Source organism: Scomber japonicus, chromosome 16 (genome assembly GCF_027409825.1).
Source record: "Scomber japonicus isolate fScoJap1 chromosome 16, fScoJap1.pri, whole genome shotgun sequence".
In the NCBI taxonomy this organism is placed as follows: Eukaryota; Metazoa; Chordata; class Actinopteri; order Scombriformes; family Scombridae; genus Scomber; species Scomber japonicus.
In genome coordinates this window covers 12,643,619-12,669,138 of record NC_070593.1, presented here as the reverse complement: position 1 = coordinate 12,669,138, position 25,520 = coordinate 12,643,619, and the positions used below count along the sequence as shown (strand labels likewise).

The 25,520-nt window shown below is 41.5% G+C and overlaps 1 protein-coding gene across 2 annotated transcripts in view; it reads right to left on the bottom strand.

The window, feature by feature from the left end:
* Window positions 1–21,097, bottom strand: part of fermt2 (FERM domain containing kindlin 2) — a 39,619-nt gene extending 18,522 nt beyond the window's left edge. For both annotated transcript variants that reach the window (XM_053335382.1, XM_053335383.1), the window contains exons 1-3: window positions 20,933–21,097; window positions 19,084–19,241; window positions 6,326–6,559 (exon numbers count right to left, since the gene is read on the bottom strand). In XM_053335382.1, coding sequence (XP_053191357.1) covers window positions 6,326–6,559; window positions 19,084–19,240 — 391 coding nt within the window. In that variant the 5' untranslated portion in view covers window position 19,241; window positions 20,933–21,097. The remainder of the gene's footprint in view (window positions 1–6,325; window positions 6,560–19,083; window positions 19,242–20,932) is intronic.
* Window positions 21,098–25,520: the final 4,423 nt, after the last annotated feature.

Here is a 25,520-nt window from a genome sequence, read left to right as displayed (position 1 = left end):
ATGCTGAGGCAACTTTTAAATCAAAGAGGGGACAAAGAAAGGCAAAAGGCACAGAGGAGATGGGTGAGAATTATAGACAGCTGCGCACATGAGCAGTGGAAAATTGCAAATCCCTTTTTCTCAGGGCCCCAACAAATCTTGCTTTAACTGTAATCCCCAACTGAGACGACGCAGACACAACCTCCATCTCCATCTTACCCTCCTTCCCCCAACTATTCCTCACACACTTATACAATCAGTATTCCAGCACCAGTACAGAGTTCACAAGAAATACAAAAAAATATGAATACTGGAAGAAACTGAAACACAATAAATGAAATAAACAAACTTTGCGTGTCTGAGTACATGGAAGAGCTGTGTGCAAGATCCCAATCAGACAGTAAGACATCAACACTGAATATAATGACTAAAACAGAGCAGCCTCTCACCCCAGCTTCTCTCCCCTCTTCCCCCTTCCTCCCTCGGGCCTGGAGGCCAGGGAACCATCACTCAGCAGCAGCAGTGATGTTTTAAGATGGGCTTGGGATGGTTCTGATGTAGGGGAGTGAGACGGCCAGAATGTGTCAGGACTAGAATAGATGGAGTTAGTCTGGAGACACATCTGGATCCTCAGCTGGATTTAGTTTTCTCAAGGATTCCATATAAATTAAAAAGGTGCAAGTTGATATTTAAGAGCCTTATTTAATTATTTTCCCTCTGTCTTGTGCAGAACTCTGATACAAAAAATGTAATTTTCTCATATCCACTGAAAGATAATTTTTTAAAGATGCAGGATTGGAAAGGTGTGTTGCAGACTGAAATTGAGGAGGTTGCTGAAGATGTTGAGAAAGCATGAGCAGAGAGAGAGAGAGAGAGAGAGAGAGAGAGAGAGAGAGAGAGAGAGCGAGAGAGCGAGAGAGCGAGAGAGAGAGAGAGAGAGAGAGAGAGCGAGAGAGAGCGAGAGAGAGAGAGACGTCTTGGCTTGGTGAGAAAGGTTGTTTGGTTTGTGTAACTAAAGCAAAAGCATTCCAGGAGTTTTAAGAACTACCAGATGGGAGCTCGCCCTCTCTCCTCTCTGCCTCCCTCCTCCTCCATTCTCCCTCTGCTGTAGCAGTGAAGCACTATCCCTGTGCCCTTATACAGCCATGTGAGTTGCAGGCGTGCTGCCGAGCTTTAGCCCCACTGAGCTGTGTGACAAGACCAATACACACATACGTCAAGTGTGTGTCAGACTGTGTGTACGTAGGTAGGACTGTGTCTCTTGATGAGGCATTGCAGAAGCATGTGGCATTTTACTACAATGCCAATTTCATTGGTAATTCTTGCTCATAATTGCCAATGCCTGGAATTCATCCATAGTATAAATAATATTAATCTATTGAGCAGGACCTGATCTGACACAGTTGATTTATAAACATAAAATGATTATCATTATCTATAGGGGGTTTAAAGTCAAAAAACAGATTTTGGCTATAAAAACCATTACTTATGGTTTAGGATGTATTATCAGGGGAGAAAATTAAAATTTATACGTTCCTGTAAAAGCAGTACTGAATCATTGGGCCTGAGCACATAGTAGTGGGAGATGAGTAGATGGGGTAAATACAGATATGCTTTTTCATTAATCCTATGACAAATAGGCCAAGAAGAAAAGTCTAAAAAGTGCTTCAATAATATTTTTCAATCAGGCTTTAAAGTCACTTTCTGCTGACATACACAATTGGTGAATTGGTATGTTTATAATAATTTAAGAATCATGATCTGCTGGGGGTAAGGCTGGGACAGGGGAGTTCCCCTCGGAGGAGAAAAAGGGTGAGTGATGGTTAAAGTATACACAAAAGCTTGGTTGATTTCCATTAGCAGAAATGACACCTAGACAATAAGACCCAATCTTCCATCTTGCAGACTTGTGGCAGTAACCAGGCCTGGAGCCAGAGAGGGAGAGAGGGAGAGAGGGAGAGAGGGAGAGAGAGCAAAAGAGGGATTGACAGAGAGCCAGCTGCGCTTGCAGGATCTACTCCTTGGAACACATGATTCACTGCAGTGAGTAAGGCCAGCCACAGAAGAATCACAAACACCGTCACATTCTAATTTTACAGTCCTTGAGTTTACCGTACAAACAGATAAAGACCCTACATGGACAAAAAAAATTAAAGAGGACTGATGATTTCATCTTCTTTTTCCTGTTGCATACTTCAACTGGAACAAGAGGTACTTATTGGACTGCTGGGCAGACTGATCAATACTCCAGAGCAATAAATTAAGAGCTCGTCCCAGGAAGGCTAAGAAATGACAGACATTCAGTTTCTGTCCGAAGGGAAACATAAGAATGCACATGGCGTGGAGTCGTGGACGTTTTATCCTTGAATTTCGTCAATAACAAGTACATATTTTTGGCATTTAGAATTGATGCTATAACTCAATGTGTCACTTGAGGCACACAAATAGATCCATTTAAATATTTTCTGCTCTGACTTTAAGGAAAAATGGCATTCACTGAAATTAATGGGTTGATACGAGTGCCAGACGTTCAATTCATCCATCTTGCAGGACACTAAAAGGTGCTAAAAGGCCACTCAAAAAAGGATAATAATGCTATTTAATTTAGGAGTTGGAGCTGAGGCCAAACCACACTCCTCCCATGTTATGACAACAGTGGCCAGCACACTCAAGCAGATCTCAGGTTGATGGGCCATAAATCTGCTGGACCAAAACGATGAAGCAACAGCCCCACATGAATCTAAAAAGATTTCTGGGAGGACCAAGAGCCTTGATAGCCTTCAGTAGCCACATATATCCTCTCAGATATTGCCTTTCATGCCTGGTCATCCATTTCTTAATATCATGAATTCAATTTACTGTAATATTTCAGAGAAGCACTGACAGAACGCTGCAGGTTAGAGTATTGTTGCTGCCTCTTGTATTTTCTAGAGGACGCTACTGTGTCTTCGTTTTGCCACACGTAGTAGCAACTGAGTGCTTACTTACAAACATGCAGTGTTTAAGTGGAGCAGCCTGACTCTTGTTACCCTGAAGTGGTGCTTTGCTAAGAGAAGCTGCCTCATTTTGTTGCACCTCAGGCTCCCAGGTCCACAGTCATGTGTTAGTCAGTTGTGAAGACCACATTCTGTGTGCGAGCTCACAGGAAGAGTTAAACAAGCTCTTTCTCAGAAGGAGGAGTAGTACGTGTATGTTTAATGTCTTGAAAGAGTCCAGGTTGTCTAGACAGAACAAGCTTGTGTCTGGCTATGACTTCACCAGAAAAATGAGCCTTTACAAAAGCCCATTTCAAAATAGTGGCTCATTTTTTTTCACACGTATACAGACCTCATCATTTGTACTTTTATAAAGCATTTCAACAGTGTCACTCTGTTCCACATCGTAGTGCCTCAGAAATTGAAAGTCAACGCCACCTCAGATCCCAGAGTTCAAGCAGCAGACGCATCTCAAGACCAACTGTTCGGAGGAGTCCGCGTGAAGCAGACCTTCATGGCCGAATTGCCGTAAAGAAACCACTACTGAGGGAGACCAATGAGAATAAGAGAGGTGGTTCGGCCAAGAAACGCAAGAGTTTGGTCTAAGTCCAATTCTGAAATGCCACCCGCCATGCTTTTGTGAGTTACAGACCAGGTGAACGGATGGTATCTGCATGTGTGGTTCCCACCATCAAACATAGAGGCGAGGCTGTGCTGGTGACACTGTTGGCAATTCAAGGCACACTTAACCAGCATGTCTACCACAACATTCTGCAGTGACACGCCATCCCGTCAAGTTTTTGCTTAGTGGGACTGACACTTATTTTTCAGGACAATGACCAAAAACACACTTCCAGGCTATGTGAGGGTTATTTGACCATGAAGAATAGTGATGAGTGCTGCATTAGTTGATCTGGCCTCCACAATCACCTGACCTAAACCCAATTGAGATGGTTTGGGATAAGTTGGACCACACAGTGAAAGAAAAGCAGCTAACACGTGCTCAGCATATGTGGGAACTGACTACCTAATGAAGCTGGTTCAGAGAATGTCAAGAGTGTGCAAAGCTCTCATAAAGCAAAAGGTGGCTACTTATATGAAATATGAAAAGATAGTTCTGTTTTTTTTAAACTTTTTTGGTTAGCTTTGTTTTTATGTCTTCAGTATTGTTCTAAACATGTATACAATAGAAAGAAATAAAGAAAAACACTGTCAAAATCTTTATGTACTTCAGTCCAGAGAATTCTCAGAATTGTTGACACAGTTCAAAAAATGTTATCTCCCAACTAAAAGTGGGAAATTCCTCCTGCCTACATTTCACTATCAAGTCAGCAATGCAGCACAGGATGTAAGAGCTGCCAAATGTAATCAAAGGTCAAAACAGGAGTAGAACTGAATGATTTAATGTATTACAGTACGCTGATCCTTTGCTGAGTCTTCTCTGTTCCCAGCCTGCCCAGATGGACTGTGTCTGTGTCGGGACGTGAGACTGTACACAGCTGCCATGGACATGGGAGAAACACAGCGGTGATAATTGGTTTTATACGTTTAACTTTGTTGTGTTGATTTTCTATGCTTTGCCACTGAATGGGACTCGCCCTGTTGAGAGTTTGGGTTGTGCTAAAAAGACTCAAATAGACAAAATAAAAAAATTGAAGTAAAGATGCGGTTAAAACACAGAGTGGGCAGGAAAAAAAACTGATCTTGGTTTAAAACAGGAAATGGCTTCCGTTTGACCGAGTGGACACGCCAGAGCAAAAAAACTAAACAAAACCTTCTAATAAATTACTATGAGAAAAAAAAACAGAGCCAACGATGAGTCGGTCATAACTGAAAACAAAAAAAATCTCTGCTCTCTTTTCTCTCGCTGTATGGTCCAGTATGTCTGCCCCTCCCTTTCTGCTGTCTGGAGGCCAGTTGGACAGGCTGTGTCTCTTCCTGTCCCCTCTGATTCTCTGTGCTGTGCAGCACACAGGCAGTCAGCAGAAAATATGCACAGGAAATTGTAAAACTCAAAGCTGCCCAGATAACAAAAAATTTAAACGCTTCCAGCCCAGACCAGCTGTAAGTCAGCTGTCATACCCTCAGTTACAGTCAAGAACATTCCCATCATTTGTTCATCGTGAGTTCTGCTTTTTCCAAGCAATAATGCACAGTGATGTAAATGAGACAATAGGTGCTTGTCACTATGAGGGGCACTTTGCAGCCACATCTTGCAACATCCTGGCATGCACCAAGTCAGCCAAAAGCAATTTGTCCTGAATTTCTGTGGAGTGAAAATAGATTTATTACAGTAGCAGCAGACACATTCCTAACCAGGCCAGGCCCAGAGAAAGGCTACAGACCTGTTACTCCTCCATCTCCATACTGCCACTTTCGAAAACAACATCTTTATATTTACACTCAATAAAATGTGACATTTGTTCGTTTCTTTTTACAGAACTGCTCAACAGACCCTCTGACCTTTTTGAAAAAATAAGAGCTCCACTCCTGCTGAATTAAAAACAAGGGTACCTGTAGAGGCCAATAAAAACAGGAAAGCTGCCACCAAGCCCCTGATCCTGCCTGCTGAACACAGTCCAGTGACACAACAGGTGTGTTATGACCCTGCTTGATGGAAGGATTTAAATGGGTGGGGGTTCAGCAACCCTGCAAACTTTACTGGAGACAGTGACTAAGAGGAAGGAGCAAGGGGCAAAGTCTGAGCCAAGGAAAAGTGGGCGTTAGTAGGTCAGAGGTCACTGGGGTCTAGTGTGTGCCCTCTGACCCACCATGACAGTGTGGTGCCAGTGATGGAAGATATCAACAGTGTGTGTGACCCTTGGGCACTACTAACACCGTGGGGGATTGTTAAATTTGGACCTGAAAGAGGTGGTTGGTGAGCTAGACAGCGAGCACAAGTATGAGTTATGTGCACATGAATTTGTACTTTGGTGTGTGCCTGTGTTTTAAGACTGAGACAGATTGATAATCTCTGTTTAGTAAACATTACTACGAGACCGATGGAGCCGTGGTTCCAAGGACATGACTCTAGAGCTAACAACAGGCTGACTACCAGTCAGGGGACGTGAATGCGGTATGCACGGCTTGCAGCATGTTTGATAAACACAACAAATTGCCAAGGATAAAAACAAAGTGAGAGGAAGGACATGATTAGCAAAGTTTGATGTAGAACATTTCCCGAGCTTTTCCAAAAATAGTATTACAGGAGATGTTTTTGGTTGAGTAGAGTGGGCAATGAGTAAAATTCCCATAACTCTTTGCCAATCAGTCACACCTCATCATGCATTTGCTTTAAAATGACCCAACTGAAAAAAACAACAACCGCTGTCCAGTAAATGCCAGTAAATGAGCCCTTCATTTCCACTTACTGAAAGTTTTGCAGATGTCGGAGACCGCCTTAAAGACGCGGTCGGAGAAGTTGACCTTGACCTTCATGTGCTTCATATTGGGCAGCTGGAGGCGCAGGAGCTTGTGCTGCGGCGTGAAGAGCAGCCTGGCGTCTGCTTGGATACCGTACTTGTCCAGTGTCCAGTGGGTTTTCAACAGCCATGTCTTCTTTTTCTCCCACCACAGAGCGTGGTCTGACCAGTCCTTCTTCACATCTGAGGAAGGAAAGAAAAGAGTAGTGGGTGACTTTTAGTAATTGTAAATGATGTTAAAAAGGAATGGGCTGTCTTATTTTTTTACTACATACATTACTTTTCTGTAAGAGGATATATAACTGGCCACTTTTGTTGTTTTTATATTGACAGCAATATGGGAAAGTGTAAGTGGAGCACTCTGTATCTATCACACTGTACTGACCTGAGCTAACCAAATATGTCCCTCCAGGGCAGAGGATCACATATGGGGTGAAATGAGGAGGAGGGGGGGGGGGGGGGTCGAGAAAAGGTTTGCGCCGGGGTGGTAAAGTCAAAGTGAGAAGGAGGAGAGCACGGAGTGTGTGAAAGACATGGCTGTTTGTGTGACACTGTGGGGATATCGGGTTCATACCTCTCTCTTTGTTGCAAAGACACACTGTGATCCCTCTAAAGCAGAGACAAGCCACCCAAAACCCTCCATAGCTTCCAGGCTTTTGCTCCGCAGGGACTCAATACAATGGGGACGGACCTGTGGTCTCATGATGTGTTTGTCTGACTTCAAGGGGAAGGTGAAACCCGCAGGGATTTGAAGGAACTCAAAACAGCTGTTTTGTAGATCACCTTGCTCCAGTTTCTATACAAGCAGTGCTGTGATGGGCTGAATTTGTGTTTGAAATGCCAGTTACTTCAAACCCTGAGGTGAAAAAAGCCCCCATTACCACTTAGAGTAAGAGTTGCTTAACATCTATGTATTTATCCCCTGTGTTCACAAAATAGCTATATGTATTAAGCTGCTGGTCAAAATTGTTTGGTTATTTGTTTTGGTTTCAGTTACTGTATTGCCTTTTTAGCAGAATATAATAAATTGAGTGAACAGGCCTGTAGTTTTTAGCCTATTATACATTCAGATGTCCTCCCTGAGCAGTGATGTCATTACTCCGGCATTAATCCAGGAAGGCGCTTCCCAGAGTGGTGTCTCATTTCCTCCACCCACATACCGCTTCGTCGGCTCTCCAGCCTATGAGCCTCTCTCTCACTGACTAACTGTCCAGACACAGGGATCGCTTTGCTCAGTCATCCTATAAGCAAAGTGTTGGACCTGAACTGTTGTACCTTATATACTGCTGAGTCAGCAAGCGTGTGAGAAACATCCATTGACATAGCCAGACGCTGAATATTACAAAACATTAACAAACCAGTCAGCTAGATGACAAGAATACAGTTTACATACTTATATATTGGCATATCAGAATATTCAGGTTTCAATTAGGCAACATAAGGGGTCAGGTAAAGTGTTATATGTGCCAATATCCCATACAAATGATTTAAAACAGAGTATTTTTATACAAAACCTGAAACCTGTGATCTTTAAATCTGGTCACATCAATCATGTCAACTACCTCTATACTTATATTCTATCGCACCATATTAACAGAACAAATAAAAAATGTAGCTGAGATGAAAAGTCGGCGATCCCCACAGTGATTGGACCAACAAGGTGACCCATCCCTAGAGCCACCCCACTAATGTGACTAAAAAATTTATATTGAAGGTCTAAACATCAGTGTCTTTACTTCGGAACATCCCCGAGGGTAGAGAGAGCCAAGAGCTGCATTATGACCCTTATTAAGGAAACACATGTACTTTATACTCAAGGCTGGTGGCACATTATGTGCAATGCACAATTTACTTTCTACATTTGATTTGCACATTAATACCATATCTGAAATTTGCAATGCACATTTTATATGCACATTAATAGGAATATATGGCCATGAAGTTTAAAATTCTACTTTTATTCTAGTTTTTTTATTATATGTACCCATCTGTCTATCTATCAGCACACACCGACATACCACATACACAGTTTCTAATGGACAAACTATAAGCCCCCCTATTAGCCATTATTCTTTACATTCACTTCTGACACATGGCTATGCTGCACAGAGTTCACATCAACAAGGTGGTTTGGGTTTTTCTATCATAATCCAAACTGCCTGGTGCTCATTGCTTTGGTTCATTCTGAAAGGATAATATAGTATCAATGTTGCAGACAGGGGAATAATCATGAATGTTGAGCTCCATCTGTCAATCAAACAGCTTGGTGCCATGGTAACCTAAACCTTGAGTGGCCCTCCGTTTCTGTGTCCTCCTATAGTTTTCCCTGACCTTAACTTCACATAGAGGCACCCATATGTGTTGTTGACACTCTCCTGCTGATCCCATCTAAAGGCTGAATGAATGGGATTAGTCGTAGAGTATGTGAAACAGCAGATTGGCTACTTAGAATCAGGAAACAAGACTGTTGTGAATCTGAGTAAAGCAAACTGGGTTGGGGAATAGATTATAATGGTGATTAGGATGAGGAAGAAAATTAAAGAAAAGAAATGGCCACCAGCATCTCAATGCAGATGTCATTGTGAAGGGTTACCACTGTGTAAATTGAATTGGGGAGGGGTTGTTTGTTAAGCTGTTGGGGTTTGTTTACTCCAGGGGCAAACACTTGGTACTTGAGTGAAAACATTCCAAGCTTTCTTTTGGTGACCATGTGTGAGTTACTCTAGCAGCATGGGGTCTAGCTGTCATCGCTCCGTTCTGGTGCTTCAGCTGTGCAGAGCACAACTTCATTGCTGCCATCTCAGAAAATGTTCTCTGAAGTGTACTGGAGCTATTAACGGCTGAAATAATGAGAGGCAATAAGGAGGGGAAAAATGAAAATAGACCTAAATGTATTTTCATAACTCTACTGACAGATTTTCCTCTTACAACCTTGTAATTTCTGGTGTCTGGGAGCAATGCAGAACAGCTAGCATTAACATTTGGCACTCAGGTCTTCACCGCAGACCTTGTTCTATAGAAACGTCCTCATACTCAGCATGCATGACCACCGTGCAGTCTGTGGCAAGGCATGAATGCACGTCTTGGCTAGTCTCAGTTACCCTCAACGTGCTCCCAATGGCCCATGTTCCACTGTTTCTCTATATGTCTCCACCCACCGCCAAAACCTAACTGGACATAGTGTTTCTGTCTGCTTGCTTGTGGCATTACGCAGTGGTTCGATGTGTTGTGATTGGATGAAGGTGGCCTGGGTAGGCATTCATTGGGTTCTTTCAGCTACAAGGTGGTAACTCAATCCATTGAGAGGGAGGGAGAGAGGGCCTATGGCATCTCCCATCTAAAAATACAGCCTGCCAAGTCTGACGTAATGCAGCAGCCAGAGAAGCGGGGGCCTAAGTAATTGGGTGCATTAAATGTGGACCCACAGCCCCTCAATGGAGTGGTGTGTGTGTGTGTGTGTGTGTGTGTGTGTGTGTGTGTGTGTGTGTGTGTGTGTGTGTGTGTGTGTGTATGTGTGTGCATGCACAAGAAGGGCTTGAAAGACAAGGGGAGGGGAAATAGAATGGGAAAACCATGTTTTATGACCTCTGCAGGACATGAAAGATGATACAAAGATTGAATGTGCTTGTGTGTGTGTGGGTTTAGGGATCTGTTGTGGAGAGGGTGTTCTTATCCATCCATTAACAACATTAGCTCGGCGCGTTTGTGCGTGTGTGCGCTTTAACAAGCCAAATTAATCCATAAATTCTGTCAAACCAAGCTCTCTTCATTCACCACCATCACTGCCGCAGCTCTCGACCCAAGACCGCTTCCTCTGCTTTGTACACCAGATACCACAATAAATGCTGCTTTAAAAAGGAACTGATTAATAGTGTAACATTCGACGAAGCATTTAAGCGAAAAAACAAACAGGAAACAGTGAGAATGTACCTGAAGTGGCGCATTGTGAGCACACAAGTGCCCAGTTTGAAGGGCTTTCTTGGGGACAATACAGCAAAACTAAGTGTTCCTCCTTCTTTGACTCAGTCTTCCTCTCCTTTCCCTCACTCCATCCCTCCCCTCCTACTCTGGGTATCTGTGGTGTTTACATTAGGAGGCAGCCATGTTTATGGAGGCCTGTCTGTGAGGGGGAGGGGGCAGAGGAGAGGATGAGAAAAAGGGAACGAGAGGATGGGGAAGAAAAAGGAGCGGTGAGGAGGATGAGCGGAGGAGGGAAGAACCTCTAACTGTGAGTGAACACATGAGAACAGGCGTGAGGAAGAGGGAAGTCAAAATGAAAGTCTGCGTGCAAAAAATAAATAAATGAATAAACACATAAACAGCTTTTCCGATTTCAGCTCCTCTGTAAAAAGAAACCGCCTCTGTGCCTGGGACATAAAACAAAAAAGAAAGTAGATGTTTCAGCAGCCAACTGTTGCTGACTTTGAGTCTTTCTGACCATTCAAAATGCTAATAATACATGATGAATGACAAAACCAATTCAATTCTGCTAACTAGACACCCTGCAGTCATGCCGAGATGTGACACTGAGCTGTTGGCTGGAAGGAAAAAAAATCCCTGCTGTTCCATGTGCACTAGATGATTCATATCTACTTTTTATTACGCTCCAACGAGCAATGCTGTGATCATCAGCTTATGACTGCAGCAAAATCCAGGCTCATCTCCAGCACTGTTGATGGAGACGATTTATAGATGACATACTTACAGGTCAGGACTTTTTAACTATGTTTGCACAGTCTTAATGTTTTTAATTAGCTTTCAGTGATAATCACTTTCATGAAGTGCAAGGCTTTGTCATTTTGAACCATCAGCTGATTAAACCATTACAGGCCGGTGAGGCAGGTCCTGCCGTTTCCTTGGTGACTCCTGGCTGACACCACAGGGGCAGCAGTGCGAGACGACAACTTGTTTTCACACACAACAAAGACAGACGTGCAGGACTGTCAGTCTTATCCTCCCTCTCTCTCAAAACACAGACACAGTTCATGCCTTTTTACAACATGAAAGCTCCTCTCTCTCTAAATATATTCCGTGTCTAAAGCAGGGTGAAGGTCGGTATTGACAAGCAAAGGCTACAAGAAGCAACTGTTCTGCACTGTCCTTAAATTAGATCTACTGTAAATGGCCTTTAGGCACTCAGTAGCTCGTACAGTCATGCTAGATAGTATCAACATCAGATACCTAACATGTATACAACAGGTTTGAAAGAGACAGCTGATGACAATATCTGTGTGGCAGACATGAGATAAAGAGTCACACGGGATTACAGAGGGAGATTTAAGTGATACAGTGTATGTAACAGGCTGGGTTTGTGCTAAAGACAATGAAAAACACCAAGTCATCATTATCGCTATATATCGGCTGCAGAACTGGTATCTGAAAAGCAGTGAAACTGGTTTTTGGACAGTTAGTTAACTCCAAGATAGCCTTATTACAAACAACTCGTGTCACGTTCGCCACGAGTGAAGATGAAGTTCCAGCTATGTCCCTGAGGTATTCACCAACCAATACCATTAAGACTGAAGTACTCACCATTGACAGCCTGAGTTGAACAAGGTTAGCTGAGCTTATTTTGGTCATTTATTACACAACAGTTCAGCTTCCTGCCAATAGCCGAAACACTAAACAGATCATTTATCACAGGCATTAAATATGCAAAACACAGCACCTTTTAGGCCCAGATTCTGCCTGAAACCTTTCAAGCTGTCAACCCTTAACTGCCAAAGCATTTAGTCAAACAAGCACTTACTGTAATGTTGCCATTTTAGCCTGTGGAAACTAGACACATATGTTGATCAAGGCTGTGTCAGCAATACACAGATCACATAGGTGAAAGATCTTGTAAAATCATGACTGGCCCTAAAGGAGTCTGGGGACATTACAATGGGTATTGATTCTATTGAATGTACTGCTTCTATTACTTCCCCACATACTCACACTCTTTGTCTTGATTACTAACAGAAATCCCCTTGAAAACATGCCGATCAACAATATATAGCCTCAAGAATACAGACTAAACTGGGGCTGTGGTTCAGGATAAGAAGTGCGTCACATCACATCACATCACATCACATCACAGCTCACCTGAGAGCTCCACATAATAAGAAAATATAAGTGAGGTAGACAAGTGGAGAGCTTTGTCAATATGGAGGTGTACTGTGTAGGTGAGGTGGAGGAGGCTGAAGCAGGCTCTCAGTGAAAGGCAATAAGCACATTTCCTGTGAGTGGAGTGAACCTGAAAACCTTGAAAGAAAACCTAGGAGGAGCTAGCCTGTTAGACGAAGAAGAGAGTGCAACAGTACTGGCTTTGATGCATTAGGAGAGGCCAGAGGGCTATTAGAGGAATCTTCCTTAGAGACAGATAGTTTGTATCCATTTGTGTCATATTCCATACACAGCAAAACAGTGGTGGCGCTCCCCCTCCGCCCTGACACAGCTTTATACAATTAAGCGCTCAGGGACCCGGTGGAATAATGACATTACAAAGAAACTCAGGGACTAAGATCAATGGAGCAGATAGACAATATTCATCTGTCCTTCTATCCATGTATGTATCCTGCCAAAAGGCACCCTTGGGGCTATGATAAGCCATCCCACTGATGTCTTTGTGAGATGCACAACAGGAAGCTGCAATGCTCTTCAGTTTCTAGATCTTTCAGAACTGAATGCCAAGCTTTTGCATCTCTGCATCTCTCTAGAAAACCAGAGGAGAACCTAGACTGTCAAGTGAGATTTCTTAATGTTTGTGGCTGGCTGGCTGGTATGCAGGCCTGCAATAATGCCAAATGATAAGTCCATAAACGACCAGACTGATACTAAACAAGGATTTGCTGCTTTCTCAGTTTTATTTTACAATAAACTGTATATTTTGAGTTTAGTTTGACTGTTCATTAGACCAGATAAGCATTCTGAAGACATTACTTCAGACTTTGATGCCTTGTGGTAACCATTTTTATTATTTTTTCAATATTTTTAGACAAGCACACCAGCTGTGGAACAAATAAGAAAATTCAATAAGTGTCAAAGCTGTAATTGAAATAATTTCCACAATTTATACTCAAATAAAGTGCCTTAATAAAGCACAGTTGTAAAAACAAACCCCTCTCTTGTTGGTTTGCTCTGTGAAAGGGAGAGTACAGAGACAAGCTGTGAGGCGGGGACAGCTTGAACTTAATGAAATGTGGGCTGAGGACCTAAACAAAAAACTCCAGATCAGCTTACCCCATTGACACACAGGTGTGTGGTGTTGCATTATGCTGTGTTCTAACATTCCCTTTTGCCGGATCCACTGTGCTGCCTGCCTCTACAGGAAGGTGAGAGGGACAAAAAGTAACAGGCTCCGATTCCCAGAGGAGCCATGAAAGTTTGCTCCCCTGCATGTTTAACATACCTAACATAACTAATATAATCTTCCTTAACGAGCACAGAGGTTCTTCCATGAAAGTGAACGAAGAATACCGGAATAGAAAAACCTAGCTATTTCATAAATGGCAATTTGACTATACTGTGCATTTCAAAAATACCCAAAGGCACCCAAATTAGGAATATAAATATCTAGATCAAAGACCTACATGTGAGCAACTGTAGAAGTCTGAGTACAGAAAAGCACAATCACTGACTTCAGCATCTTGCAAATGAAACAGGAAAGCTCTGGCCTGGGCAGGACCGCTACTTAGGCTAACTACTTCCTGCAAGAGAGATTAGAGCGCAGGATGATCACACGGGCTGCCAGGCTATTTCTCACTTTGCAATGCCAGACCTTTAGAATGGCTTCACTGTCACGATCAATGAGAACATTACACACGGTGATACATCAGAATTGTGTGTAATGAGAAAATGAAAGGAGAAGCAGGAATTTGCTCCTGATGTACAATATTGAAAGTAAAGCTTTCACATTACCAGGAAAGATATGACTATCTCAGCTTTTCATCTGACTCTTAATACCGATCTTCTCCCTCTGCCCAACAAAGTCATATCCTTCAAAAAAATGCCATAAACACACGGGACAGGAAGGCGGGAATGCAAGGAAGGCAGAAGGGAGAAGGCGCATAAAAAAAGCCCAGAGGAAGTTAAGCATCCTGTGTTAAATCACGTCTGTTTCCTAATGAAACCTGCACTCCATTGTCAAACTGAAGTCATCTCCCTCTATCACCACAAACTCCAGCAAGCAGCATGAGTGAGCCTTCTTGGTATCGCAAAAAGGATACAGAATTCAAATAGTTCACACAGTGCAGCATTATTTTTATTCTCAAAGTTGCTTAAAAGGAAATATTAAAGTCAAATCTAAGACAATTCCAACTGAACAATATTAAAGTGTTTTAAGATCTGCGTTGTTTAGTCCAGATAATCTGATATTTCTCTGGTGGTGCATTTTGGTTTACTTTACTGAATTTCTTTTTTTGAATATGAAGAGAAAGTGAACAAAGGGATGAATGCAACATGTTTACCAGCTCATGCCCTTGTTCAGACAAGAACAAACTAACTACAGGTTTGACACCATCTCTGGTGTTTTGTTCCATGTTTTGTTTTAATTTGTGCCTCTGAATAGAGCTGAGAAAAAAGATTAAAAAAATAAAAAATAAGAAGTTCAGTGTAACCACAATGCATTGTTTTCTCAAACACAATCAAAATGAATGTGAGATGATGACATTCAACTGTGAAGTGAGTATGTAGGTCATCGCAAATACAAAACACACATTTTTTCTGACATGCAGGGAAGGTTCTGTGTGGCTGGCTGGTGGTGGAGCAGCCAAAAGCAAACTGCAGGCCCCTCACTGGAAACAACCGCATAAACTATCAGACTCACACTAGACCAATTAGTTTGCTTGAGTTCTATTTATGGAACATTGAATAACCAGCATACATGAACCTAGGTCTGAAACCAAAATGGATTTTTGCTATCAAGACAGCGAACAATCTGTCCTTTCATGTTTCCTATTGATTACCAAACCTTGCTACGTGGCTGGAAAGTGTCAATTATACAAACATGGCTGCCAGAACTTTTTAAAAAATGAGTCAAAATAATATTTTCCACCAAATATATTTTGATAACGAGGAGTGAGAAAAGGGGGCTGAAAATGGAGAGAAAGAGGGAGAAATGAAAAGAGGGAGGGTTGACAGAGAAAGAGAGGGGGATGTGGATGAAGCAGGCAGCAGAGAATCCAGCAATGACGGCAGCGACCAGAGAACAACATGCCAAACCCTGGAAGTCATTTCCTGCTTCATCGAAGACTTTTATGGAATTCTAGCAGCGTGGCTAACGTCACAATGAGACGGAGAGACAGAGAGTGGAGGCTCACATCTCCCTCCCCTCTATGACTCCTCTCTCTTGCCCTCCCATTTTATTCTCAGGCCAGTCACTCTACCCTCAGCTGTCTTGTTGAGGCTAAGCAGAGCCAATACAACCAGATCACCTCCAGTAGCGTAACTGCTACAACACTGGCACACAAAATGTGCTTCTTTTGGGGTTTGCACAATTACCTAAAATGTCTTATTCTTATACAAAAACTTGACATATAGTATAGTCCAGGGGGAGGAGTACACCATAAACACAAAAGTTGGCCTTTCCACCTTTAGCACATGCAAAGTAGAAGTATTGATAGCACAATCACTATTGTATGCCACAATGTTGAGATTCTAAAAGCTATGTAATTTTGGAACAATCACTCCAAATCCAATAAAACTCCCGCTGGCTAATGTTGTTTGTGCAATATTTGTTTTCCCCTTCTAAATGGCACAATATTAGCTTTTAGAGGCGCGGGCAGCACTTGTGGAAAACATCAACAAAGTCAGGCAAGGCACCTATGATGGAGAGCGATGGAAGGATGAAAGGATTACGAGAGCAGGGGACCAGAGGGTGGTCAATCAGCCCAGCTTTAAATATGGTTCTTCTGAAGGGCTGCAGGGGAAATGGAAGCAACGTTCACTACTTTGATCAATAGCTAAGTGCCTTCCTGGCATTTGTCTATTTAATCCATTATCGAAAGCCATCTGAGCCTGTGATGTGGACAGGGGACCCGTAGCTCACAGGAAGAGTTGACTGATGGACACAGGATACATGTGGATGAGGCACACCCCTGGACCCACTCGCACATCCATGCTCAACATGGTCAACTATGAAATATATGCACAAGTACTACACTTCCCATCGCACAGGAAACAGCTGATGTCAACACATTTTCACACATACAGTTTGTGTGTGATTGCATACAGCTACAAATGTTAACTTAAAAAAACAAAAAAAAGATTGCATGTTTTTAAAAAAGAGCACTCTCAGGCTTGTAGAAAGCAATTACTTAATCTTAAGAGGTTGGGTCCTTGGTTGTGGGGGCAGACAGAGATTTGACATTGCACCAGGATGTCCTTTCAATGTGAAACTGACGCTCTGTCTGCCAAACTTTTGTGGTATCTACATGTCCCGTCTCACAGCATCACATATGTGTCTGTTTGCACATGGGCGGCCTCCTCTATGTGTAACAAGCCAATCCAACAGAGTATGTGTATGTGAAAGCACTTGAGGTGTTCAATGAGAACTATGCAGCACTGTCACCAGAGGTATAGAAATAGGTTACTGGCAACAGAAACTACCTAAGATTTTTCCCACAGAGGGTTTAGTCACATGAAAACTGCATCCTTACCATTTAACTTAACCTCAAAGTCACTCAGTAACTCACACATAAAACTTACAAAAAGACATATGTATTATCTTTGGTCTTTTCACCAATTTCAGTCAAGAGCTTGGTCCACACTGTCCACAATAAGAAATCTTGAGTAAATGTGTATTTTCTGTGCTACTGAAAAGATAATTCTTTAATAGCAATAATGTGTGTGACATGAACAGTGTGCATTCTCCTGCAGTGTGTGACCATGTGGAAAATCCTGGTTGTGGACTGGTTAATGATTACAATGCAAAACGACCTGTTGACAGAGGGTAGCAGGGAGACGGCAGTCAAATGAAACATCCCCACGTTCACTTTGTTAAACCTGTCAAGTTGCATTCTGTTTACACACAAACTTTCAGAGTGGAGTTTCATATAACTGCAAAACTTCTGCTTCAGTCTACAGTATGCTAATTCAACAACCATAATGGTAGCAGTAGTAGTATGATAATGACGAAGGGATTTCAGTATGGCTAAAAATAGTAACTTAAGGCTGGAATTATAGTACTTTTTTGATAAACAAGCATGCAGAACCACTTCCTGTTACTTTGCTTCAGCACACCAAAAGTCAACAACCTAAGCATGGTCAACAAATCAAAACCACAAGCCAAGGAACTCCAGAGCAGATAGTCAAAAAAGCTACATCCTTAAAGGAAAACTTTTTTTAAAAAACAGCCAACTCCCATCCTGAAGAAGATTACATGTCATGCAATCACATACATAATACTACTTGACAATCTGGTTCAATTCTAAACACATGGCCCATTTTTATTTCTATAAGAATAAAAACCTGTTACAAAAGTACCATGCTGTTATCCTTCAAGTATTACAGTCAAAGAACAACTACTGAAGAAGGTTCGAGAAGGTGCAATACCATAATAACCAGACCTTAACAGAAAGCGTCAACACAACTCAAACACTGGATAAGGCCGGGCCTTGAGTAGGGTCTGGGTGGGAGGACCAATGAATTCATGTCGTCCCACACACGGCTGCAACACTGCACTCGCCCAGCGTAGATGCTGCACAGCACAGACGACCACAGAGAACAAAGACCTCAATTATGAGGCGCTCAAACAGGAGAGCTAAAAACGGGACCACGGGCAGAGAATAAAACCTTGGAGCACTGCAGGAATGTAGAGCTTTCAAGCACTATCCACACACACACACACACACACACACACACACACACATACACACACAACACACTGTCACTCCCAAATCGCGCTGCCACCACCACTGACCTTTCTCCAGCCTCCATGAAACAGGGCAGTGTTCAAGTGGCTGGAACAGAGGACTCTTATGCTTACTTGCACCCAGACTTGTCAAGTGCAAAACTGCAGTTACAGAACAGTGCATGATCTAGTGTGGGCGGGCGACTTGTGTATGGTTTCTTTATACCTTGGGTTACTGACCCATATATGCTGATGGAGAACAAAGAGGAATCTAAACCTCTGCAAGTCCACAGAGCTGCCAGAAGAGCTTAACCTGCTTCCAAACAACAAAAGCCGTTCACTTTCCGTTCTCATTAAACAGTCTGTACAACAGGTTCCCTTTTTATCCACAGAAAAATAGTGTTGCTTCACAAACTGCCGCCTCCTGATTTCCTCTCAGAAAGCATACTCTAGAGCTCCGAGTTGAATAATGTCTGCTCTTGAATTTGGCCTGTAATCAGAAACAGTTTGTACTTTTGCATAAATGACTGGTAGTGGAATTTCACTTCTCAGAATGGAAACTATTTTGAGGAAAGGTATTTATTGCCCAACAAATATGAACTGATAACACAAGTCAGCCACATAGACACACAGAAATTCTGCTTGGGCAAAATGGTACAAAGTCAGAGGTCAAAAGAAAGGGCTTTCATAGCTTTTACCAGATCTATATCCAGTATGTTATGAACAGAATGCATCTTAAATGTGAAGACTCTTGATCTTACATGATTGTTTTATTATGTCTATTTGTCTATTAAGGCTTTGCTCAAGCTTGTTTATTACACTTGAGATAAGCCACTTTCAAAGGCGGCCGTAGCATGACAGCAGCGTGCACTCGTACCTAGTTTCTCCACGAGTTTGAGCATGACTCCGCCTATATGGATTTCCCCAGTGACCCTCAGCGACACATCCCTGTGGAGGTCGGTAACATGCATCTTCAGTTCCCACGTCCCATCGGCGTAGCAGCCATCGGGCATCCGGATCCCGTCCAACGCCATCCTGTCAAACAGAGCCACAGTTATACTTCTGTCACACTGTGTTGAAAAGAAACCTTTTGACCCTCTGGAGCCTGTCCTCTGCATTTATCTGACAGCTGTTTTTTAATGGTTTGCAGTTCAGAGTTTACAATCAAAATGAGATCAGTTAATAAAAATGATGCTCTGTTTTAGATTAAACCCTATAATAAGGAATTGGAGTGAGCATCTTGCTTTTACAGTAAAGTATCAATATTTTAAACACAATGAAAGAGTCCAGGGGTGGATGATATATCGTGAGAGCATTTACACTTGCCAAACCTCAGATATTTTGCTACACCATTTACAGTGTACAGTGTCATTCCAGCAATTTCACACATCAAAGTTAGTTTCCTAGTCATGGCTGGTGTTACTCAGCTTGTGAAACTGTTGTTTAATGTCTTCTGTTGCTATGAAGGAGCTTTTCAGAGTGTGAATAAAGTAGCCTTAATGGTGTCATAATGATGCCTTCACAATTATCTCAGCTTGGACTTGGAGACTACAGATTTGTAACAGAAAGCCTGCATCACAGATTGGAGGGGTGGAGTATGAACGCTACCCATCTACTTAAGGTTTAACAGAAAATGTGATTGGGTGGCATTAAGTAAAATGAAACATCCAATTTTGTCTCTTGAAAGTTCCCCAACTTTATGGTAGCATAGAATGAATATCTGAACTAACCCTTTAATAGAGGATATCGGGTTACAGATCATTGAGGGCGATTATTGTACATTAAGTATGATTTTTGCATCAATGTGAATTAACTTTTTCATTTGTCACTTATTCTACACACAGGATTCTTATCATTTTATCCATAAACAGCTTATCAACTGATTTTCCATTGCCATATTCATGTAGATAAAAATTAACTATGCCATGAAAGTATTACAATGACAAAAGAAAAATAGCATCCTAGACTCATTTCCCTGCTGTATTTTTAAATTCTGCTATACCTTTTGTATGAAGTAAAGAAGTAAGATAGGCTTCTTCCAACATTGGCACACAGTTATGGCCACATTACAGGGGTAACACATTAGGGTGACTTAGCTAAGCTAATGAACATCTGACCCTAAATAATGACTCAAGAAGGGATGAAGGAGAATCAAACTATGAATCTGCTGTAGTAGTATTACTAACAGGGAATAAGACGCGCCCTGGTGTGTCAAGTCCCTGCCAAGAAGTTACAATATAGCGTATCTGTCATGCTTTGATCTGAGGATGTCCAGTAAAGAGTGGCCTGCAGATCAAAACAGCCGTCTAATCGATAAACCCGGCGGAACAAAGACTAGGCCCGCGGCTACAAGTTCAACAAGGACCCTTTGGCAGCTATTCTTTCCGCAAATGTGCCGATTCACCTGTTAAAAATAACGGTAAAGGCCCTCTTACAAATAGGCAGAGGAGGTTAATTATGTAAGCGGAGCCCGTACAGCAGTTCCTCGGCTGCATGCACACTCAGTCACTCGGTCGTTACAGCACTAACTTCACTGGAAAGTGTCTCTAAAAGCGAAGAAAGCCGCTCAAATGTACAGGAAAAGTTGTTAAGTTAAGCGTGGGGTAACATATAACAGAAGCGGTTTAACCACAAGAAGAAGAAAGAAAAGCTACAACGTTTCCATATTTCATAGCGGCGAAAGAGCAAAGCTTTAAAGGACGAACATTTAAAATCTGTGTACTCACCTTCACAAACACCAAAAAAACACTAAAACAGTCGACTACACGGTACAAAACAAGTCCCCCCCTCCTTATATCATGTATAAAGTTTTTTCAGGTGACAAAATCAGAGAGAAATCCCCGAAAAACTCGCTGAAGAAGTGAAGTATCCCAAACAGTTTTCCTGCGAGCTTCGGCTTAATGGAGTCCAGCCGTCCCTCTTTTTCTCCCTCCCTCTTTCCAGCAGCGGATAACGTCACTGCTCCAATCCCACTTTTCCTTTCATACTGGGAGCTTTTCTGGTCGCCTACTGGTCCCCACTGTCACCTCACACACACACACACACACTCAAGGCTTTCACTAGGCATGTGGGTGTGTGTGGGTGAATTGTGGGTTAAATCTCCTTTTTGACCTATTATGTCCATTTTGTAGAATTACGTTTTTTTCTGTCATTTTCAGATCAACTATTTGCTCTGATATTCATTCTTAACCCATTAAAAACTGTTTGGATTTATCTGCCCATTTTTCAACCTCTGTAATTCAATAAAGACGAGAAAAACAACTACGTATGTTTTAGTGTCATCATAAAAAATATACAATAGTCTAATTTTCATCAACAGAGTGAAGTATACTGTAAGTCAATGATTCAAAATTCTGATGACAAATTCTCAAAAAGACAAATTAGACCACAGACCCCCATTTAATAAAATTTTATTATTATATGTTATATGTTTTATTCCAAAAAGCAAAGGCTATGAAACCCATGACCAATATCATATACTCTGTCATTGTGTTACTTGTGGACAGAATTACAGTGAAAATAAATCATTCCCCTTTTTGCTGGGGACCCTCTGAACTCCCCTCAAGGACCCCATTTTGAGAGCCACTGCTATAAGTAATAGTAAATACCATGTGTGCTGTATTTTGTCAAACTGCAGTATTTCATAGTAGAAAATCCAACCATTTGTGGCTGGAATAATGGACATGGAGTTAAGATCTCAAGCTGCCTTTTATGGCAATAATATTGAGGCTTGCAGCAGCAGCAGCAGCAACAGCAGCAGGAGCAGGAGCATCCAGGGACCTCTGGGTCTTTAATCCTGGGAGCAACAGCACACAATAACAAGACATTTTGTTTTTGTCACTCTTACAGTTTTAATAGCTGAAAAGTTCGACTGAAATCCCCCCGGCTGTAAATAAGCTTTTCTTTTTGCGACTGAAAGACCCAGTGGGAGAATATCTATAGTAGAAATTAGCCAGGGTATACAGAAATCTGTTTTCATTCCTGACACATCACGTATATCCAAGCAGCACTTTATTGTAATGTTGTAGCTGGTATGTCTATGAACTGCCTCAAGTACTGTTGAGGGATTTAAACTACAGGCATACACAATATTTCATCACTTTATCTAATATTAAATCTTATTCTGGGGCTTAATAAGTGCATACAGTCCCAGACGAGTAATAAAAAAGTACAATATTTAACATTTCCATGTGATATAATGAAAAACAATGAAATACCACTCAAAAATATGTTTTGCTCATTATTACTTCACTTGGATGTTTGAGCTTCACTCTGCAGAATGATGTATGTGCAGAGTTTGACACTAGAAGGCTGTTTTCACATTTATCTGCCGAAAGTGGAAAGTTTCTTTGCGCTCATAGAAAGTCTGAGTTTAAGGTGTGGGCCTATCACAACTCGTTCAGAGGCTACATTGTCTAATATGCAACTTACATAAGTGTGATGTGGAAACTTGAAGCTTCCAGTGGTTCAACTTGTGAAATGAATAATATGTGCATATTCATTAACTCTGGATTTTTCAATGAGAAAGATTGAGGGAATGTACTTTTAAGGATGTTAATGAGGTATTTGGACTTTTGTTGTGTGGATAAACCATATTAGACACATTCCAAGCAGAGTATTCTTTATATATTGAATCTTATAACATGCCTGGAGGGGATCTTGAAGTAAATTAATATATATAGTTGCTTCATCCCTGTGGAAAGTTCACATATAAATACCACACATCCATTTTTTTAAAAGGCGTGTATAAAGTGTTTAAAGCTATACTTAACTCACACACAAGGTCAGTCATTATATCAGGATCTCATTACATTACAGAAACTCAATAACAGTTCACTTTGATTTTTTTAGTAGACTGTAGACATCTACACCAATGTATAACAGTCTCCCAATATAGCCTTGTAACTATGTGAAAAGAATCCTGTGCAGGTTAACATCATGGTGCTTTCAGCATCTTGACCCCTTTCTTTTCCCATACACCGAATTTGAAATATTAATGGGACATTTGGCTTTAAATCATCAGTCTGTGAAGAAAGCACGCATGCATGTCATCAGTTTGTGGGTTTCACAGAATTTCTCCATCAGTCAAATGCTGATAAACTGCAGATAATATCGTCTGCAGGTCCTTGTACACATCTTCACAGCTGCAGATGACTTACTGTATATGTGCATTCAATGAAATCATCACACAAGTGACAAGTTTGGAGAAAAGGGAAGAGAAAGGCTGATGTCTCCTTTCTTTCCAGAGCTGCAGCACAATACACACTCATACACACGCTGTCCAAGCAGTTTGCAGTAAAGACCCATGAATCATCAGCGTTTCTGGCTCAGAACCGCATTGAACTCGTTCAGCTCCAGCTCGCAAGCTCCAATCCTCAACTCAGGAATCTGGGCCTTTAGACGACGGTCTGCATCAAAGCGATTTATAACCTCTCTCCCCACAGCTCTGACCCCCTCGTCAGTGTCTGGCGGCCGACCCATTGCCTTTTATAGGCTGTGTTTTAATTGCAGAGTAAACATTTGAGTCAGTCAGATGCAGTGCAGGAGACTCAGATAGGGAGCTGGCTTGGCTGCTGATGTAAATGAAGGAGAGAGGTGGACAATGTGAGGAGAGGCCTTTAAGAAGTTTACATTGTCTGCATGAGTTGCCTTTAGAAAGAAAAATCACTCTTTTGGCATTTAGAATGTAGCTGGTAAGATGTTTGATTGGGTATTCAAGTGAAATGATATATAATCTGACTTTTGAAGTATATTATGACAATTCAACATCTGTTTGACTTAAAAATAAATCATCAATGTAAAAAATTACAATGATAAGTATTAACAACTGTCAAAATAGTTAAATTAGCTAAAGGCAATAAAAGGAAATAGGGATTGAGAAAGGGCTCTTGACAACAGATGGTCAACAGGAGTCTTTGTTTCTGTATTACCTATAGATGGCTGACCTCTCGTGGCCAAACACAGAACAGCAGGACCTAATGTATTATTTATGAGTCACCTCTGTTCTAACTAGTCCCATCTGTGAGCCTGGCCTTTGCAGATGTTGCTGTACTGTATTAAAGCACTAGTAACTCCTATTGAAGTCACAACTGCTGGCGGATCACAATACAGCCTATTCATGTTCTATAAGTCCGCTTTGTTATTCACATCAGGGGGTGCCTCGGAAAGAATCTGATCCGAGTTTCAGACGAACAAATAGCTCCATTGTCCTCCAGAAATCAGTCTGGAAATAAGCAATGACACCATCTTCCTCTGATGATTCCAACTTCCTCCTACGTGACAGCAGAAACAGATTGCAAATTCAACATTTGTCATGGTGTGTTATCCATGTGATATGACAGAATAAGAAAAAGTAGTCATTGTACCCAAAAAAAGAAATGCTTTTAATAAAAGGAAATAAATACAGTGCTTTGGATGGATGGCAGTTAGAATCCATTACAGGCATGGGTTATTGCACAGCTCTAGGGACAGACAAAGAACACTTTCCCGGACATCCATTCAAAGTTAGAGCAACAGTGGTGCCTGACACAAATTTAACACAGTTCATTCAATACACCCAAATTGTAATGCATTTCTCTTTTTCACTCAGTGACTGATTACATATGGCTGCAGGCCCTTCCTTAGTAACAACTAAACAATTTACTGTAAAGACTGACGGTACACTTGTAACATTACTTATTTTTTTTACTGAATAATGGCTTCAAACTGGTGTTAACAGTGTTGAATCTACTACACATGTTACAGTAGATGTTTCCCTGATGCTTGCAGTGCTGTTTAACAAGAAAAATATACTGTCATCATTCAAAATGCTGTAATGAAACTTACAATGTATCTAAACAGATTTCTCTGTAACGTTCTCCAGTTTTTTTGCTAAATTTTTAGCAGGCAGAGTGAGCACAGTTGCAAATCTGTGCTTTAGTCAAGATTTTTTCTAATGGAAATTGTGCAAATTTCACATTATATATATTTTAGAACCACACAGCCAAATCACACACACTGGCAGAGACATAGTTGTTATTGTTAAGCTGGTCCATCCAACCTCTGTCAGTGTGTGCTTGCTGTGTCTGAACCTACACAGTGTGATTTAAAGATGCAGAGGCAACAATGGGACTGTCCTTGTATTTTGCATTACATGTCTAAAGGTCTCAAAAAGGTAAACTGCATGCATGCTGTCCATGTAACAAAGTACGTTAAAATCGCTGACCACTTTTCTGCATCCATCACTGCATTGTAACGCATGCTCAGCAGAAATGAATAAACATTATTTTTGTACAATTCATAGCCGACAAATGTGCAAGATCCACCAGATCAAAT